Here is a 21,677-nt window from a genome sequence, read left to right as displayed (position 1 = left end):
CAAAACACAATAGTATTTACATGAAAAGTATTACATGAGTATTTTCTTTTAATTTTTTGATACAACTCAACTTTTTATTATCCTTATTACATCTTATGATGCTATCATAACTTTTAATTTTGATGTTATTGGCGTACATGAGTATGTGTAAATATGATAAATATGTGTTTGTATGTATAAGACAAAACATATAAATAATTAAACATAATTTTTCTATTAAAAATAAAATAGTTGTATAAAAATCTAAAAGAATTTTTTTTTTATTAAATTCCTTTTTAAAAGTCCAGATAAAATAAAAACGTAAAAATAATCTTATTTTTCTTATAATTAACTAACTTTAATTTTTAATAATTTTGTGTTATGAATATAAACCAAAATTAACTTTAAATATTTCACCTGATATGATTGTGATATGTGTCAATTAAAAAAATTAGATTGTGAATACGTCAATAAAAACTTTCATTATGTGAAAATAACTTCTTATTTTCCTAAAAGCATAATAAAAGAAATTTCTAAAAGAAAATTCTTTTCTAATATTACCAATTAAAAAAATTTCTTTTTGTTTAAATCGTGACCAGAGAGAATTGTAAAATTTTATTTAATAATAATTTTTACTTCAATTAACAAGAAAAATTGTAAAGATATTAAGGTTATTGAAAAAAAAGAATTTTAAAATTTGCAACTTTTAAAAATAGTTAACATTAACTGGAAATAGTTATTTGATAGAAATTTTATTTATTTTTAAATCCTAGACAAAATATAATTGTACAAGATTATGTAATATTAATTTCCTTTTCTAAAATCCTACAAAACTGCAAAATAATATTTTATAGTTGTTTTCCTTTTTTATAAAAAAAAATCCTTAACCAAAGAAATTTGTATAATATTTTTAAGTCCTAACCAAAAGAGAATTGTAAAACTTTATTTGATATTATTTTTAAGAGAGTATTTGGTGATGAACATGATGATAAAAATTATTTAACTAACAAAAGAAGTGTAAAATTAGTATTGATATGAATTGTAAAAATAGCAATTTTAATAATATTCATTAATAACTAAAAATAATTATTTGATAGCAATATGTTTTTTGAAATTCTAAAGAGTAGATAATTATAATAGGTTATATGACAGTAATTTACTTTTTTTTAATCTTAATCAAAATTGTAAAAGAGTATTTAATATTTTTATTTTATCTTTTAATTGTAAATAAAAAGGAGATTTATAAAATATAATGTTTTTCTTTTTAAAAGAATCATAGCAAAATAAAACTTTAAAGACTTATTTAATAAAATATTAAATTAGTACAAAAGAACATGTATAATGTTGTCATTGATTCGATCGGTGTATTTAATTTTTATTTTTTTTACTTTTTATTTCTTATTTCGGATTGTGTTCAGTTTAAGTGTTTACGTATATTATTTTCTCTAATCCTTTGTATAAAGTTTATAACAACTAATCTATACACCATGATTATAAAATACAAATATTAACTTGAACTTATGTGTGAAAACGAGTTTCAATTATAAAATAAATCTCAAACAATATATGCAAAAAAACAATCATAATACTATAATAAAATGATTTATTATTTTATGGTTTTTATTAAATTAAAACATCAAACAAAACCCGTTGCAACGCAACGGGCTCATATCTTGTTTCATATAAAGGTTTATTTTTAATAAATACTATTGTGTGAATTTTTCTTTTTCTGTTTTATTTTTTTGACAAATTATTATTTTAAGGCTATTAGAGGGTATTTTTCTAAATAAAAAAACTTAGAGGTAGGCCCACTAAAACGGTGCCGTAACAGCGACATCTCTCTTGACAAATGGTCGCGTGGATAAATAAAAGCGACGTAAGTCGCTTCTCCGAGCACAGAGCCAATCTCCAAGTTGATTTATTATTTCTTTATTTAATTAATTTCCCGATAGACGGCGGCTGATCGGCGTAATGGCCGGGGTAATCATCCCACCCGCCTCTCTGCTCAAACTCATCGCCGAGATTGCTGAGATTCCACTCAACGCCGGCGTGTTCAAGAAGGATTGCACAGATCTCACTCGGCGAGTCTCTCTCCTGACGCATTTGATAGAGGAGATTAAAGACTCAAACCAGATCGCTTCATCTTCGTCGGAGAATGACTGGTGGTCTGATCTCGTGGTGGCGCTTCAAGCCTCGAAGCGTCTCCTCTCCTCAGCTCGCGACTCATCTGTAAGCAAAATCCTCGGTTAATGCAGAATTACCGGTTTAGTATCGGTTAAATCGAATTTAAAGTAAACCACTGATAATTACGGTTATATCCGGTTTAGCTAAAATGTTGATTTTTTCTCGGTTTAAGGACGTTGCTGCGAAGAGAATCTCGTTCCAGTTCCAGTGCGTTACATGGAAGCTTGAGAAAGCTTTAAGCAATCTACCATACGATCTTTACGATATCTCTGACGAAGTTAAAGAACAGGTAACATAATACTCATTAAAAGATATGATCTTGCTAGTGTTTCTTGAGTGATTCAAGGTTGTTTCTTTGTTCTGTGTAGGTGGAGCTAGCGAGAACGCAGCTGAGAAGAGCGATGCAGAGATACGGTTCATTGAACTCTAACAAGTTCTCGAGTGCCTTATCTGAGTTGATGGAGAGAGATGTAAAGATCAAAGCTGAGGAAGAGAAGGATGAGAGTGTTGCAGACACACTTCATCTCGCTGAGGAGAAGAAGCAGCTGACTAAAAGCCCTTCTATCTCTTTGGCTTTTTACTTGTCCAAAGACGCGGATAGCGAGAGATTAGATAAAATGGTCACCAAGAACACTGATGAATCGAGTAAACTCACGGTTCCTGTTGACTTTCTCTGTCCTGTGTCTCTGGAACTGATGAAGGATCCTGTTATTGTCTCCACAGGACAGGTCTGGTTTCAAGATTTTTATTCTTTCCTTACTGTTGTTTCTTGGTTTATTGATAAGTTTTGTCTCTTCGATTACAGACTTACGAGAGGGCGTACATACAGAGATGGATCGACTGTGGGAACCTAACATGTCCGAAGACTCAGCAGAAACTCCAAAACTTTACTCTCACTCCAAACTACGTTCTCAGAAGCTTGATCTCTCGGTGGTGCACTGAACACAACATTAAGCAACCCGCAAACGGCAGGTGTGGAGACATGTCAATGATCAGGTCACTGGTTCGCAGTCTCTCAAACCGGTCCCTAGAGGAACGCAGGAACGCTGTTTCTGAGATCCGTTCTCTGTCAAAGAGAAGCACAGACAATCGCATTATGATTGCAGAAGCAGGAGCGATCCCTGTTTTGGTGAACCTGTTAACCTCAGAGGACGTCGCCACGCAGGAGAACGCAATCACTTGCCTTCTCAACCTCTCTATATACGACAACAACAAAGAGCTGATAATGTTCGCTGGTGCAGTCACTTCAATAGTTCAAGTCCTTAGAGCCGGAACCATGGAAGCAAGAGAAAACGCAGCGGCTACACTCTTTAGCCTCTCTTTAGCCGATGAGAACAAGATCATCATAGGCGGGTCCGGTGCGATACCTGCCTTGGTTGATCTTCTCGAGAACGGGACGCCGAGAGGGAAGAAAGACGCAGCGACTGCATTGTTTAATCTCTGCATTTATCAGGGGAACAAAGGCAGAGCGGTTAGGGCCGGTATAGTACCTGCTTTGGTTAAGATGCTAAGTGAGACGAGCAGCCACAGGATGATGGTTGATGAAGCTTTGACAATACTCTCGGTCCTTGCAAGTAACCTAGACGCTAAGTCCGCGATGGTTAAAGCGAATACTTTACCTGCGTTGATAGGTATTCTCCAGACGGGTCAAGGTAGAAACAGAGAGAACGCAGCGGCGATATTGCTTTCGTTGTGTAAGAGAGACAATGAGAGACTGGTCTTGATATGTAGACTCGGTGCGGTTGTGCCGTTGATGGAGCTATCTAAGAATGGAACAGAGAGAGGTCAAAGGAAAGCTGTGTCTTTGTTAGAGCTTCTACGTAAAGCATGTCAATGATTATTAGTCGTCTGAAAATAAAAGAAAAGGTTGGTCAATCTCTAATTTTTTTTTGGAAAATTGGCTGGCTATTTGTTTGATTATTATGTTAATATTTTGTTCAATTGTTTTGATATTTTTTGGGGATATTAATTCCATTTGTGGAATCGTATGTGGAGATGGTGAGGCCAAAAGGGTTTTCGAGAATCGAAACTCTTTTGGTTTTCTGTGTCTTTATTTTGTTCTATTTGTAATGAATTTGGGGAACAATAAGCATTGTTTCTGATTCATGAATTTCCATTTCTGTTTCTTGGTTACTCTTGTGAACAAGGTTACTTGGAAGAGAAGCAATAGATGTAAATAATAACTGATTTAGCTGCATTATTCGTTAAATGTCAAAGTTTCTGTTGCTTAGGTAGGCAAGTAGAGGACCACCACATGTCCTTACTAACTGGCGGATTATGGGAAGAGTCAATATATTCGATGGATGTATCAAAACTTTCAAACAACATTACCTCATAGACTTCAGTGTTTCACATGATTGTCAAGTGGCAAGGAAGACATATTCAATGATTGAGATTAATCTGAAAACGAAGATATATGTTTTTGTGATTGTTTCAAAGTTTCTTCAAGACCGAAAGCGAAATGAGTCATAATAGTCCTCTCTCTCATTGTTTTGTAGTTTTTTTTTTTGTGATTACAAAAAGTCGTATGGTAATGGTATCATGGTTCATTAGCATCTTAAACGACCCATAACCCCCAAATTTTAAATGAGAGGGGGGGGGGGAGAGGGGGTAGGTAGCTTGAGAAGCAAGAAATTGAAAGTTCAGTAAGATAACGATTTCGGTTTGAAGCAACGAAGCATTTCGGGATCATTGCCAAATATTTTGTACTTCAATGAACCTTGTGAATCCAAATAGTTTTGTTTATTTAAGTAACATAGTGTCCTATTTAACTGTTTTTGCTTCTTTTTTTTTGCCTTTTTGTGAAAATTTGATTGGGAACAACTGAAAATGTACAAGAACTAGTATGAAACTAAGAATTACTTTGGAATGGGTACAATGGGCCTTTCTTTCTTAAATCAAATATATTCTTGATCAAGAAAAGAAGTCACATAAGGTCTCTCCTTTCTTGTATGATGTACAGCGTGTCCAAGAGAACTAAACTGTTCTCAGCTGTACTGTTTTCAGGACTGGACCCAACTTTAGAGAGATGATCTATGCCGCTAACTCTAGTTGACTTTACTTCTGTAAATTATGTGGGCTTTGACTTGTTTTACAGACCAAGCTTCATAATGTAATGCTATTTGCATTACCCGGATACTTCCGGTTAGTACAGGTCCTACTTTTCGCCTATGGAATATAATCCAACTTTGTCTTGTATCTATGAACCGGCATCTAAATAATGTACAGTTTATAACGATTGCTGATCTTTTAAACAAAATTTTGGACTACTAGACTCAGATTCTCCGTTGCATGTTCCATGGCCACCAAAACAAATTTTCTCCATTAATATAATTTTTATGTGATAAAATAGCCTACGCTGTTAAATTTTCTGTCACGAATTATTCTTCAATCATACGAAAGCATTTATCCAATCTTTCTCTTTCGTACGAAAAATTATTTTCTGATATCTTCTCTTTATGTAATCGAACAACTAAAGCAAAGTTCCACTGAAAAGCAACACTTACGCTTTAAGCAAAACTACACGCACTCGTATATACATACTACTATACCTCCAGTTACTTCTTCTTTGTTTGATAAAAGGCCTATACCTCCAATTATTGTCTTTATTCAATTCAATAGTATATGTTAAAAAAACATTTGATAAAGAAGATTTAACCAATATTCAAAAAAGAAAGAAGGTTTAACTAACTTTGGATAATTACAAACGAATTATGTAATTACATTCACACATGCAGTATGACTTTGAACCACTATCCATCTCACACATGTATTGTTTATACTATTGTTTTGGTGTACGACGGTGGTAGTTAACCACTCTAGTAATTCCCAAATTAAAAAATTTCATAACGTGGAAAACCAAATTTGTTCATGTGGGACTCACATGAAAAAGCAATATCTTAGTGAACCGACGAGTATGCCTTAACCAACCATATTCTTAGTTTTCTTATTAATTATATTTAAGTTTAGTTAAGATTTCTTTTTTATTAAAAAGACTAGAAGTTTATGGAAATAGTTAGTATACACTATTTAAGAAGTCTATGAGTCTCATGCACTTGGCTTACGTAACGAGAACGCATTCATCATCACCTCTCCTCTTAACTCTTCACTCCATACCTCTTTAAACGTAACCTCCACAAATTCTTCTTTTTATTTCTCATTGTTCTAATCCCAAAAAATAAAACATGCCGGGAAATTATCACAGCCGAGGATCCAACGTTGGAGTCATAATCTTCACGGTGATGATCACGTTGCTGACTCGTCCAATAATCATCAACGCTTCATCAGATTCTTCTTCAGCCAACATGAGGAAGCTCGACGAGGTAGATCCCATAAAGTGCTCTCCAAGCTGTATCCAAAACCCTCCTCCACCATCTCCTCCACCACCATCTCCACCGCCTCCAGCGTGTCCTCCTCCCCCGGCTCTCCCTCCACCGCCTAAGAAAGTCTCACCTAACTGTCCACCGCCTCCGCCAGCTAATTTCTTGTACATAACGGGTCCGCCTGGAAATCTCTACCCCGTTGATGAGCAATTCGGTGCGGCCGCCGGAAAAAGCTTTACGGTGGTGAAGCTCGCCGGTCTGATTGGGTTTGGAGTTCTGTGGGTGTTGGTTCTTTGAGATATGCTCGGAGAAAAGAAAATTCGAAGATTTGTTATTTTGATCAGTTTATTGAAGAACGTTACTATCGTTGGTTATTAATAAATTTTCTAGCTAGGATCATGTATGTTTCATCATATTTTCCTATATCCAATTTTCTAATGGGGTTTTAAACACATTAATAAGGTGCGTAGACCAAAATTATGTTAAGGGAAATATGTAAATTTCTAGAATTTTTTCTCTTTATGTGATATGTTCTCATCTCTTTATCAACTTGCCGTTCGCATTGATTCTTGAACTTGAAAAATTGTACTTTATGTGGAATAATTTTATAGAAAAGTAATTCTACTTACAAAAGTTAACAAATGTAAAGTTGAAATTATTCCCAGGAAAATGTGAATTGAAAAGGGTAGAAAGGCAAAATTGGTGAAAATACTTTTGTTCTTTTTGGTTTATTCTTCAGTCAAATATGTGATTGTTATATATATCTACAAATAGTTTTTACTTTTTACTGCATACTTTTTGTGCTATGGAAAATAGAAATATCTATATCACACCATTATTTTTACAACAATTTCTTACTATTTTTAGTTATTCTATTATTTTCTCATTTAATACAAAACGGGCCGGTATGTCTTAATTCAAGTAAAGTGAATAACGTTGACAAAAAAATATTTGAGATGAAGCTGGAACAGGTGTCAAGGAAATGTATATGCTCTGATTTGAAAGAGATGGAAATCAACTTGGGTTTCAACAAAACTGGGCCATAGACGGCCGACCTCAGACATGACATGTGCATCTGTTTCGCCTAACGCTATATCCTCTCTACCAAATGCCATCTCTTGCCTACGCTTTCACTTTGATTTCTTCATACACACCGAATGTAGAATTTAAAAAATTTAATCCGAAAGTGTAATATTGGCTATATAATAAACTACTAAATTTGGAATATATATTTGAAACCTTTTTTTCTGTTAAGCTTTCGAGGTTTATAGTTTATTTTCTAGAAAGACTGTACTCTTATACACAGAGCCGGTCTTTAACGGAAGCGAGTAAAACATGTGACCGTGAGATATTAAGTAAAAAACCGGCCGCATTTTTGACAAAAGTTTCTTCACCCTAGTTGGTGGTTGTACTATAGTTTGCTTGATAAGGTCATAGTTCGAGACTGTGTCCTTTTTACTACAATTTTATTTTATTTTTAATATTTAACAGGCCAAACAAAAATTTGGTTTCTAGTCCAAATATTTCTAAGACCGGTTCTGCTTATACATTTACTTTTCTGTATTTTAAACATTATTCTCTGTGAATAAATAGTATACATGAATCAAATCATTGTGCACCACATGACAGCTGTACTGCTATGCTTATATATATATTGTCTAAAAAATGTTAACACACTAGGAACTCTGTAGTACGTCTGATTGTAACTATCGCTTTTGACGTATTTAGGTTAGAGGAAAGTCGGGAGTTATAGTAGTAGCTATCATAACCACACCGACTAAAATTCTTCTTTTAGGTTAACATCTCCTTTATTTCACAAAATATTAAGAGTAAATAGCCAATCAATAGTTGAATGTTAGGTTTAGCCATTTTGGAGATTAATTAGTGTGATTATTCTGTAGGTCTGGGATACTTCCCGGTTAAACAAAAAAAAAAGAGTTAGTCATTTGAGTCATGAAACAAGGATACTTTTAGGATAGAATCATATAAAAAAAAGTCAGGGTCGCACCCTAAACATGTGACACACTGCATATACAGCTAACTCTGTGCCCCCCGCGTAACATCTCTGTGATCGGTATCTAGAGATATATTTCAAACCAATATATCATATATTGCATGAACCTTTGCAAACACAGCCAATTACAAGAAAGTTTTCCTTTATATAGTGCACATGATCTATTTCGTTTTTTCACTGCCATATCAATCCAAGCTATGATTTAAATTCACAACTGACTATCGACCGCGTACAAAATGACATTACTACTGCGATATTCATGGGCACTTAAGATTACCAATTTAACATGTTCTTCATTTGTATGAGTATAGATGAAAATTAGATAATTTCCCAGTTATAAGAAACTCTTATCGATACCAACCTCGAAAGCATGTGCGCATTTCTTAAACCTTCAAATTCACTCAACGTGTAGCCCTTTACAGATGTCTCGAGATTTCCTCAAAATTGTAATCATAATTAATTACCACTAGATCCGCACGTTTGTTTTTATTTTTTTATAAATAAATATTTATTTGTATAAGTGATAATATATAATTTTAAAATTTTATCCGTTTAAATAATTGTTTAATATGACATTTCTAAACATAATAATCTCATAGTTTATATTGAGTGGTTTTATTTTATCCCGTAAACTGTTAATTGTATCATCCATATTTTTATAATATGACCCATGTATCCGCAAAAATATTTTTTTTTTATTTTTTATAGATCAAAATTTTATTATAATATATAATAAAATTGTTGTATATACTATTTTTCATGGATCAAAAAATTTTTTTTGAAAGAAAAAAAATCAAAATTTCATGATAGTGTATAATAAAATTGTTATATATACTATTTATTATGTATATATATAATTAATAAAATAATTACCATATAATATATATGTATTTAGTTATGAAATGTATATATGAAATTAATTATTTCCAAACATATATATAAATATATAAAATAAAATAGGAAAAGACAAAGAATACTAAAAACTAGGTTTATTAATTATTGTTGCCATAAGTTTTATGTTAGAATTTTATTTTGGAGATGCATTAATTAAAGAGGAAAAGATAAAGAATCATAAAAAAATAGATTGATTAATATTTTTAGTGGCATGTAATTGTAAATAAGTTGAAAAACTTAAGAGTATTTTATAATTGTACTTCTCTTTTAATAATATAGATACATTTTATTTTTATAACTTAATTTAAAAAGTCTTTTAGAACTTGATTGTTAGTTACGATATTTGTTTACTTGAGACATAATAAGTCTTCAGAAAATGATACTATCTTTCCATTTGTCTTTGGGAGGTTAAAGTACAACCATCTACCACTTTAAGCATCAATGACGCACCATTTGTCTTTGGGAGGTTAAAATACAAGATCAAAATACAACCATCTACCACTTTAAGCATCAATGACGCATCGATTTCTTTAGGGAACATTATTAGGTCATCGTAGTGGTTGACGTGTCGAATATTCATCTAAAATTTTGTCGTATTAACAAAACACATTTTGTTTTCTCAATAAGATGGTTGCATTATATATTTATACTAGGGTTTGGCCCGCGCTTCGCGCGGGAATTTTAAAATTTTAAGAGTTTAAATTGACATTGTCATTTATATTCAAATGGTTAATTATATAATTTTACGAAGGACCGTTGCTTTTGTGGGATTTCTGCTTGTATGACGTCAAAATATTTAGAGTTGAACTCGTTCCGATTGGCTAAATAACGTAATGCAATAGTTGTCATTTTTGTAATGGATTATGTTTTATTTTTATTTAGGAGTATACTTATTTAATTTGTTTGAATTATTTTAGATCATCCCCTTGTGTGTCTCTTTATCAGTTTTTATTGTATTGCGTCACTTATAGGAATTTACAATAATTTATTTAATTTTCCATTGTTGTAATCTGATTATGTTAGTTTTTAATTCGAATTAATTTGTTTTTAGTTTCCATAATTAATTGACACTGTACTTTACATTTCTTGATTAAATTATGAAGAAACAAACCAACATCGGTTTATTGTAGTATAGCAGGTGTCACACTGTTTCTGTCTTTCTGATGCTGCTTGATGTTGCAATGACTGCCATCGCCACGATGGCATGCTATTGTTGCTTTTGTATTCTTATAAATTGTCAAGTAACATGGTAACCTGATTATTGTATATCATGAAGTAATTTCTCGGTACGTTTCTAGCATTGGTCTTGTTTCGTTTTTTGTTTATTTCCAGCCAAGCATGTCTAGATATACTTTACCAATCTTGAGCTATCTCATTCAAAATATTATTATGCCCTATATTTATATCATTATCATACAAAATTTTTGTTTTCTTATGTGGAAATGTTGTAGTCCTATATTTGTGTTGTTGTTTTGAAACTATTGTACTACACATAGATTAATGTTCATTTATAACTTTTTAAGGTGTAATTCCAAAATTCAAGAAATATTGTTGTCAAAATAAATACTCCCTCCGTTTTTAACATATGTCATTTTAGAGAAAGTTTTATGTTCCAAATTATGACGTTTTCGATTTTCTATGTAGAATTTATTAACATTTAATGTTATATGACCAATGATAATATACTTTCTATTTTATTATTGGTTGATTTGTAGTTGGATAGATAATTAATGATATTTTTGTTTAGAAAATATAAAAAATAATGATTTTTTAATATATGTGTACAATTATAAAATGATTTATATATATTAAAAATCGGAAGGAATATTGTTGTCAAACTTTTGATTAGATTGAAGTAAAATATTTTTTTTTAATAATTTATGGTCACATAAAAAAGAACGTCAGATTTCAAGACAATTTAGTGTTGTCAAAGGATGTAACTTATATCAATTCAAAAAAAAAGAAAAAAAAAACTTATATCAATTCAGATTTCATTTATGCCGTGGAATCTGGGTCATGTGAGAATGGAGATAACGTGAGTAGGTGGGCAGAGAAATACTGTAAAAGTTTTAAAAGGCTTTAAATAGATAATCGTTTTTTTTTCTGAACGCGCAGTGACTACACCCAATGATAAACAGCCCAAAGTATTTTCAATGTTACCAAAAGCAATTCCTTGTGCGCTGACGTGGCGAGCTCTCGTTTCTTTTGTGCTGACGTGGCACTCTATATGAAGAGAACATTCTCCTTTATATATATAGATATATATATATATATATATTATTTTTTAATAAAATAGATATATTAGACAAAAAGAGATAGATAGATATATATCTCTCATTAATAAAAGATAGATAGGTATATACAAGGCAAAACATCATGTTTTCGGAACTTTTCCTTAGTCAATAATACAAATAATCAACCAAAACATCTCCACATTTTAAACTTCACGTGGTTTATTGATTTCCACTGAATGAGGGATCACCATATTGGTCCAAATTAGGAATTGATTTTTTTCCAGAGCAAATTTTCTAGCTTTTCATGTAGTCAGATAGCGTATATTTCTAACTCACACGTAAAACAACTGGACTGTCACCGATGAATAAATCTTCAAAAAATTAGTCGGTGGCCCCCGCCGATATCCTTGGTTAATCAAAAAAAAACATCACCACATTTTTTTAAAGGCTTAAAATTACATCTCCACATAGAGCGTTGAAAAGACCGTTAATATAACTATAATCAAACAGGGATCCAAGAAATACGTAATGTATGGTCACTAATCGAGAATTATGCAAACCTATCATTTTACATAGTGATCATAACTATGTCGAGTAGCTTGCACATATACACATATATAATAGAGAACTAGATTTTAATCCGCGCTTGAAAAGCGCGGGTTTTTTTTATTATATTATAATACAAAGTCTTATTATATCGAAATATAATTTTTAACAGTTATATAATCTATGAATTAGTTTATTTGATATTTTATGAATTAGCTTGCACATATACACATATATAATAGAGAATACTACAACATGCTAACTAAAGAAGACAACACTAATAACAACAACAAAAACCAAAGAAGTCAACACTAGCTCAATACAAATCCACAACTAACAAAAGAAAATCCATTAACTAACGAAGAATGACTCACTAAAATCATTAAGTAACGATAAATTAAGAACAATAAGTAATGTGACTAAGGAGGAGATATAGTAACAACAAACCATTGGCGGTGGCTCCTCCACGACTCAACCACCACCATATCCTCCTCCAGCATTTTACTACCCTTCCCCGGCTGAAAATTTACCGAATTACCCTTCTGACCTTCTCCACCGAGTGAAGGCGAAGGTGGCGGCAGCTTAGGGTCCTCCACCACCGGATGCTATCTTGCCTTACTTCCCCTACTACTTTAGAAATCCTTCTCATCGTACGGACCAAACGTTGTCGTCTCTATTCATGTTGGTTCCAGGGAAATTGACGGTAATGATCGTAGCCGTAGCAAATCTTGTGGTTGTTGGAGTTCTGGTAACTTCTTGTAATTAAGTTAATAATTATTGTAGAAAGTTCTGATTTGTTTGTATAAGGTGTTGTTATGCTTTAGAATATACTGCAGAGGAAGTAAAGCAAAAAAAAAAGCCAAAAAGAAAGATTGTTAAAAGATTGTCTCTAGATATTGTGGAAAGTGGAAACTAAATTATAATTAACTAGGCCGCAGCATCTAATTATATTATTTGGAAATTAAAACTAAATTTTATCGCAAGGGAAAATTGAATTGAATTTCGTATATGTTTGAAAATATTTGTTTCACAAAGCTTGCCACTTTAGAGGTTTCTTTTACAACCACTTTCAAATAATGCATTTTACAATTATAATGTGAGATTATTTATTTGAATGATGATTATAACATAAGCGAGCCCCTAGCTCTGATTGTTTTATTATATATGTGTTTCTATTGTATAATATTATAATCATTATAACATAGAAACACAAACGCAAACACAACTAAACGGTGAATGGCTCACAAAGCAACCTCAACCGCAGCGCGCCTAACCGCCAAACTCCTTCCGTTTGCGTTGTTTTTCGCTGTCTGATCCCTGCTATTTGGTCTAATCCCAGTTAGACTCCTCTGTGTATCCACCTTCTGTTTGTTAATATTGAGCTTACTCTTGGCTGCTCCATTTGCCAATGACCGATTACTACTAGCTTTAGATGAATGTGCTTGAGCATCTTTTCTTACCTTTTCTTGACCTATTGACGTGTCTTGAGGTCTAGCTAGAAGCACTGGTCTTGCTTTGAAGTTGAGAGATTTTTGCACTATGGCTTCCACATTTTCCTATAACATCAGAAATGTTCCCTCATAAACTCCATTTTGGAACAGAGCAAATGAGAGAAGAGAGATAAGTTAGATATTAATTTATGTACCTCTTTTCTCTTCTCGACTCTCTCGCTGCTTCTTGAACTGAAACCATTAGTAGCTGTTCTCTCTTTCATAGCAGAACCAAAAGTGTTCTTGGACCTGAACTTGTTTGCAGCTAGAGGAGTCAGGCTCTCAGTTTTCTTTGTTACTGGAGCTTGAGATGCATTGGATTTAACAATCAACGCCGGCTTCATTTCCTTTCCTCTGCCACCAGAACAAAATAGTCATTTGAGAGTCGTGAACACACACATACATAAAGTTATATGAAAAGAGAGGATATAAGCTACCTCTTAGTGTCAAAACTTGTTTTAGTATTACAACTAGAAGACCCCTTTGCTATGACAACATCCTTCTTGGTAGTAGTTTTCGTCGTTTTCGCATAACTAGGAGTAGCTTTCCGGTCATTTTTCAAAGACTTCAATGCAGTTGCAGAGGGAAAACTCATTTCTGCTTTATCCTCTACACTTCTCTCACTGCAACCAATTCCAATCTTCTCCGAAGCAACAGAAAGAGAACTATGATCATCATAAGACTCATAACTCAAACAAGAATCGCCGAATGAGCTCTTTTCTTTATCACACTTGTCTAGTTCATAGCTGTAGTGGCTACACTGACTCATACTCTCCCACAAATTTTCTTCTTTCTCACTAGCAGTTTGTTGATGATGTTGAGCTACTTCTCCCCATGTTTGAGCTTCTACAGAACTTGGAAGTTTGATTCCTTTTTTCTTAAAATGAGCCTCGAAATGAGCTCTCATCTGAGTAACAGACCCAGGCTTAGAGAATCTCTCAGCCTCTTCTAGATATCTATTGTGTGAGAAAGATGATCTCTTCTCCCATGATAAAGATTCCTTCTCGAATCTCCCAAATGAAACGGATCCTGAGTGAATAGAATTCTCCTGCAGCCCATTAGGAAACATATTAAAAGGCTTGTTTGTGTTTATACTTTATAGTTTATACATATATATTTTGATAAATAGAACATTTTCAGTTTCTCCATTGAACATATATATTTGCATAATACAAACGCAAAATATACACTAAACGCAGACGGAAACAAAAAATAAAAAATAAAAAATATCGAGGCCTAAGAACACTCTTGCCTGTTTAAAACGTGTAATATATTGGAAATTTGTTACGTGGATGACGAAAGAGGTACTAAGAAAAGGGCTCAGGGTCTCTAGGTGACTAGGTCTCAACATGACGAACAAAACGTACAAGTCCGTATCTTAGTTCTTATCAATGGGTCCATGAAAACGAGTGAGTGTTAATTTGAACTGAACATATAATCTGAAAACTATAAGAAGACAAAGTAGTAAAATTTTGACAATAGTTGAAGAAATTACCAGAAGGCTTAGGTTAAGCGGTTCTTGTATTTCTCCCGCCATCATATCGAGTTAGATAATTTTCTGTTGACTGAAAATATACGTACATTTTTAGAAGAAGTTTTGTAAAAGGGAATATAAAAACCACACAAAAACAATAGCATACCTGTATTCTGGGACAATAAGAGCATGAGAAACAGAGAGTACTACTGTACCAGTTTACGGAGTTGATGAAATAAAGCACGAATGAGGAACTTTCCACAAAAGAACTCCTTGTAAATATAATGTTGAATTCAGATTTGGAATCGAAGGGTGACTAATCAATACTAATCTTCATGTTCATGTCACATCACATGTACTTCCTCCTCTTCTTGGACGGACGCTTCCCACGTTCTCCGTTTTAAACGCCGTTTAATTAGGAGGGTCACGATCCACGGTCGAGAGTTTACAATGTGATCTCGAATATTCGTAAACCGTTCGATCTTTCTTATGTTATCATGTGGATATCATTTCACACGTGAATGCACATTGCAAAGCGCTTCGCCATGTTCAATTGTTGCCAAATCCAACGTTTCGCTTACGGACCGACCATTAGATCTCTTTAATTTTTTCAACCGAATTTTTGTTTTCTTTTCGATATGTATTATACGGATTTTAATATGAATGCTAATTTAACAGAGTAAGAAAAGCAAACGAAGGATGCTAATACAAACCTTTAAACACATGTTTTCGTTTGAATGAAAAAATATTTAGATCAGAATGAGATATCGGTAAAATTAATATCAGTTGAATATGACTTTTGTGTATTTTCACTATGCTTCGTTGCTTAGAGAATCTCCAATGTACACCTATATAATTTCCTCTAAAATAGAAATTTCTATCATAGAAGTGAAAATGTTTCAATGTATGCTTCTATAACATAGTTCTTCTATTTTATAGGAAAAAATATAGAGGAAAATTACTTTTTGCCACTATATTTAGAGGTGAAAATAACATATCTCTATATTTTCCTTTATAAATAGAGAAACTCTATTATAGAGGTATACATTGGAGCATTTTCACCTCTATAATACAACTTCTCTATTTTAGAGGAAAATATAGAGATAGAAATAGATGTGGCTTGGAGATGGTCTCAGAAGTTATAGCGAAGACGAAAAAATGAAAATAATTTAGGGGTTAGGTCTCTCTCGTACTAATATAATGGAGGCTAAACAAGGAAACATAATAATTGATACCTCACCAGCCCAAAGCATGTGATAACATTAATAAGAAATGTCGATTTTGCAATAGACCATAGCATGGCAATTGCATGTGACTTCCCGCGCTTGCAGCAGCAACAAGACGTAAGTCTTATCTAATGATTAGCTCATTTGCATATGATTCTCATTTCCCATTCTATGAACATCATTACTGGGGATATCTTATCAACTTGATTATCTCACATGTGGAAGCAAAAATAATAATTAGATTTAATTAGTGGATATCTGAAATCCTTGAAAAATTCCCACACAAAAATTTGCCAATTAAATATTATTACTAGATTTTGACCCGCGCTTGGAAAGCGCGGGGTTGTTGGATTATATTAAAATACAAAATCTTATTATATCGAAAAACATAATTTTTAACAGCTATATAATTTACAAATTAGTTTATTTGAGATTTTATATGTACACTTTTACGTAAGTTTTTTTCGACATGAGAATTATATCCGGATAAAAAAAAACAACCGAACCGATCCAAAATTATAGGTTTAGTTCAGGTCCAGAAAAGATAACCTATTGAGTTTTTTGGATCCGCAGGTCTTTGTTTGAGTCCGGATCCTACCCTAGACCCGATCATAAATATGTGTTTATTAGGTATATTTGGACATTTCGAATATGTTTCCGGTATTATGGATATTGTTTTTAAGTTTTTGGTTTACGATTAGAGTTTTGATTTCAGGTAAATTTTTCAAATTAAAAAAATTGCGTATTTGGATAAATATTTGGGTATTTTTCAGTTCATGTGTCAGGTTTTGAATAAGATTTTAAATTTTTAGGTATTTGAATTTTTTTGGTATTTCTTTGGAGTTTCAAATACTTTTCGTGTTTTGGATATTTTTCAGATTTTTTAGATATTTCAAATTCTTTTAGGATCCTAAATACCCGAACAGATGTGGACCTATTACGTCCATATCAGGTCCAACAACCTTTTGATATAGATTTTTAACGTTATTATACAAAAACATGGTTGATGAAATATTTTTCTTAGTAAAGGTATCATAAGAAATAATATTAAGATCTGTTAAAAATATTTGAAATATTGTATGTTTAGAATGATTAATGTATTATCAGAAAAATAATAAATAGTTATACATAACTCCAATAACTTTTTATGTTAGATTTTTTAAAACTCTTTCTCTTTTAATAGTATTGATTCGTTTTAAGTGAAAAGTATATAAAAGTATAATATCTAAACCAATAATTTTCAAAATCTTGAATAATCAATACTGATATAGTGAAGTCGGGTTAGCTTTAATAGAACCAATGAATTTCTTCATTTTTGTGAAGGTAACATGAATATTCAGAAAATTATTTTTAAATATGAAAATATTATCAAACTATAGACAATTGAAAGTTTAGTATATGATATGAGATTTTAGTAGGAAAGTTTATATATGATATGATTATTTTATTATAAACGAAAGAGGAAGTTAGAATGTACACATATATGTCTTGTAATTTATCTTGCTTTAAATCATATATTATATGATAAAAGTGATAATATAAAACATTAGTTTCAATGCTTTTACGATTAAAAATCAAAATGGAAAATATAGTAATAGTAATGATTAGGATTTAGGAATGAGATTTAAATAAATAAATATAAGAATTGAATAAATTATTGTTAGAAAAATATATGGTAACATATTGTTAGTATAAATTTAAGGTAAGACCAAAAAATAATGAGTTAAATGAAAAAATCCAAACAACTTTCATAGGTAGATTTTTTTTAGACTCCTTCCTTTTTAATAGTATTGATTATTTGTTTTCATACGTTGAAATATTTATGTTCACATATCCCATAATGCTGCTCTAAAGCGCTTCTTCTTTCCCCAAGCCTACTGTTAAAATATAACTATACATGAATATGAAACCCTAATACAAGTTTTTTTTTCTTTCTGTTAGTAGCAATGAAGATGCACGGTTGAATTCTCTTTTTTTTTTATCTTGCAATTCCTATGATGCAATTGGAACAACAGAAAAGCAATGTCATAGTTACATACATGTGAGTATCCTAATAGCCTATTGGAACCATGTACACTGCAATAGGTAACCCAAACACACAGCCCATATAGAAGGGAATGAAGCCCAAGAAAGGAAAGGAAAAAGGGAACTTTAACAAAAAAATGAAACTCATTAACTGATTCTCACTTAAGGTTTCGAAAGAAAAAGTGGATCAAACGTTGTGATTAATGGATTGAATGAAACTAAAACAGACCAAACAAATCAAACTAGGTCTTGGAAATTTATCTGAATCTGAAGACTGGAACTGGAACTGGAATCGACCCGAGAAAACTGGTTTTGGTCGAGTATGATAATGCATTTTACTCCATTAGATTTTATTGTGGAGGACCTACGGGTCTTAGTCCCGACCCATACCGAAATCTAGAGTCGATCTGGTAATAGTGGATCCAAATTTTAATAACCCTAACCTAATAGCTATTGCAAAAAGTTAGATTTTATTCTTATGAATTTGTGATATTGCATGCTTTTAATGCATGTTACAAAAACAGTTCGGGTACAAATTCAGTAAAGGATGAAATGGAATTGAATTACTCAAAATTTATAAAACATATTCGAAAATTGCAAATAAACCTATCCGGAAACATGAAAAAGCACGAAAAATGCCAAAAACCTGAAAATTACAAAAAAACCGATCATAAGACAAAAAATACATGAAAAGTACCCAAAAGACCCAAAACCGTTTGTATCCGTATATAGCAGTTTCTTACGGTGTTAAAATTGTTTATCCGAAATGACCCGGACCGAGAAGATCTGACCCGAAACTGAACCAAAAATTTTTAAATACCTAGTTGGGTCTAAATGTCTAAGATCCGAAAGATCCCAAACTCAAAGGATTGATCCAAACCCGACTCGGGTCGAATCTAACCTAGATAAAACGGAAAGCGAGCGAATCAAATGGTCTAAAATATTGATATTATTATATTTGGTTCAGAATTATATATTATTTTCACATTTTCAAAATATTTTATACTTTAATGTTAAATATGTATTTAATACTTTGTTGTCATAATAATACTAAATTTAATATCAATACAATAAATTTAAAAATATATTTAATAGATCATACGTATTTTTAAAGTATATAAATATTTTTAAACTAAGATAAATGATTCATAAATGTTATATATAAAATAAATGTTAACCACATACTGGTAAACATTAATACTACAAATCGATATTAGTTAACCAGGTGAGAAGTACACTTAAAATATGAAGTGTGAATACTGTTACTAACAGACCATGATTTTATTTTAAGAAATAGAATACTTATACAACTATTGGAGTGCTTTATTATTTATTTTATTTTATTAAAAACACAATTGAATCTTTTTTTTTATTGAATGGAAGGTCGAATGCAGTCTTAGAGCAATATTATTGGTGGGATGAACAGAGAGAGGGAGAGAGTCCCTTGTTTTTTTTTTTTTTTGGTCATTGGAGAGTAAGGGACAGCCCTTAATTAAAGGCTTTTCTCTTCTCTTTCTTTTTCGGTTCCCACCTCTTTCCCTTAAAAGATGTCTTAAAAGACTCCCAATAATGTTGTCCTTACCATCTTTCGTGTAGAAACGTCTCTTATATTGTTCCCACTCATAGCCTAAATAAACTTTACCATCTCATAAAGCTGTTTTTGAAATAACAAGAATCTTATGAAGCTGAGCTCTGTATGATTTTAGAAGTTGGTTTTCTGTTTGATTTTAGAAGTTAATTATTTACTTCTAAAATATTAACATGGTCGCATGTAAACAGTGATTTATGCTAATAGATTATGAAAATCAAATACTAATTTTATTTAAAAAAGAAGGTTGTCGGATACACATGTATTTGTTTTAATCCAGTGGTCATGTTAGGGCCTAGAGCACCTTCACTCGTTACATACCCTATTTAGTATCTAAATAAATATATATTTTATATGTATAATTATTGTAATATTCAATTAAATTTGGAAAATTAAAAGAAGAGCTATCAATTATCATGTGATTAATGTCAAAGGGATTCTAAAAATTATGTATAGAAATTTGAAAATGGAACTTTCTCTGGCACAAATTCTATCTCTTTCTTTTTTTATTAATAAATTTTAAACAAAATTGTTAGATATCCCCTCTAAACACCCCACCATTAAGGTTGCCTTTAACAGGCCAATACTATCTTATTTTCTGGTTTCCGAGAAGCAGCACCCGCAGTCATTGGTCTATCTATGAGTACCTTTTTTTTTTTGTAACTGGGCTTACTATCTATGAGTACCTGAACACAAAAATATTTAAAAAATAAAAAAAGGAAGTGGCAGAAATGCACGATGGGAGAAATAAGAAGGGACACTCCTTCTTTGAGATACCCTTGCACCAAATTACTCCCAAATTAAAAAGACCCATGTCCAGATGTCATATTATAATTAGTTTAGTCTTTTTTTATTTGTTTTAAGTAATTATTTACAGCAAATTATTATTATTATAATGACTAGAGATTTTACCGCGCTACGCGCGGTTTATTTATCCATTAAATGTCTATAATTTTAATGTTAAATATAATCCAAACATTAGAGTTTAAAAGAAACTAAGTTATAAGCTTTAAAATAAATTAAGTTTATTTATGGGTTTATATTATATCATTTTTTATATAAAATTTGATAAATTAGAGTGAAAGGGTTTGAAGAAATATAATTTTCTTTGTTAGGAATATCACTAATTTCTATTTAATATATATTTTAAATGTAACCATATTTAAAGTTTCTATTAATCTTTTAGTAATCGTTTAAAACTTTATTAAAATTAAAATAATTTATATTTAATAAAATAATCATATTTTATTATTTTATGTATATCATATATTTGTTTATGAATCATCTGAATGGTTTTTTCGAATTATCATTTTGAAGAATAGGTAAATAAATTCATTTCATATAAATACATATATTTTAATAAACGTGTAATCATTTTCTGTTTTGATTTTTTTTTTTTATTTATTATTTTGTAAATAATTATTTATTTTTAAAATGTGAAACTTTTAGGAGTCCATATTAATGATTTCATGTTTAAATACTAAATAAAAATACTTTGGATAGATTAAATTACAAATATGCAGATATATCAGGCATTGGTATTGGCTAAAAAAAATATTACCACGCAAGATTGTTTGTATGTTAGAGTTGAAACATATTTCCATTATTCTTAAATTTGTTATTAAACAACTTAAGATGGATTTGGAATAGCGAGAAGAAAATTAAAAAAATTTCAAAATTGTAAAGACTTCTCAAAATGAA

At 31.5% G+C, this 21,677-nt stretch overlaps 3 protein-coding genes across 4 annotated transcripts; 2 read left to right on the top strand and 1 right to left on the bottom strand.

The window, feature by feature from the left end:
• The first annotated feature begins 1,569 nt into the window (after nucleotides 1–1,569).
• Nucleotides 1,570–4,267, top strand: LOC106411266 (U-box domain-containing protein 11-like). The gene is made up of 4 exons (XM_048736751.1): nucleotides 1,570–2,208; nucleotides 2,336–2,452; nucleotides 2,532–2,891; nucleotides 2,969–4,267. Exons 1-4 carry the CDS (start codon nucleotides 1,951–1,953, stop codon nucleotides 3,998–4,000), a joined length of 1,767 nt encoding a protein of 588 aa, XP_048592708.1. The 5' UTR covers nucleotides 1,570–1,950; the 3' UTR covers nucleotides 4,001–4,267.
• Nucleotides 4,268–6,105: 1,838 nt separating this feature from the next.
• LOC106411269 (glyceraldehyde-3-phosphate dehydrogenase, testis-specific-like) lies at nucleotides 6,106–7,028 on the top strand. The gene has a single exon (XM_013851997.3). The coding sequence runs from the start codon at nucleotides 6,348–6,350 to the stop codon at nucleotides 6,780–6,782; it is 435 nt and encodes a 144-aa protein (XP_013707451.2). The 5' UTR covers nucleotides 6,106–6,347; the 3' UTR covers nucleotides 6,783–7,028.
• A 6,219-nt stretch (nucleotides 7,029–13,247) lies between these two features.
• LOC106411267 (protein WVD2-like 7) lies at nucleotides 13,248–16,646 on the bottom strand. Of its 2 annotated transcripts, XM_013851996.3 has the most exons (5): nucleotides 15,304–16,645; nucleotides 15,159–15,228; nucleotides 14,101–14,711; nucleotides 13,819–14,017; nucleotides 13,248–13,729 (listed from the first exon to the last, which is right to left on the bottom strand). In XM_013851996.3, exons 2-5 carry the CDS (start codon nucleotides 15,201–15,203, stop codon nucleotides 13,415–13,417), a joined length of 1,170 nt encoding a protein of 389 aa, XP_013707450.2. In that variant the 5' UTR covers nucleotides 15,204–15,228; nucleotides 15,304–16,645; the 3' UTR covers nucleotides 13,248–13,414. The 2 variants fall into 2 exon arrangements, with proteins under 2 accessions (XP_013707450.2, XP_048592707.1); XM_048736750.1 differs by having other exon boundaries at nucleotides 15,159–16,646.
• Between the last annotated feature and the right edge of the window lie 5,031 nt (nucleotides 16,647–21,677).

Source organism: Brassica napus, chromosome A7, assembly GCF_020379485.1.
Source record: "Brassica napus cultivar Da-Ae chromosome A7, Da-Ae, whole genome shotgun sequence".
Taxonomy (NCBI): Eukaryota; Viridiplantae; Streptophyta; class Magnoliopsida; order Brassicales; family Brassicaceae; genus Brassica; species Brassica napus.
The sequence above is the reverse complement of the archived record's forward strand: the minus strand, read 5'-3'. Positions and strand labels throughout refer to the sequence as shown.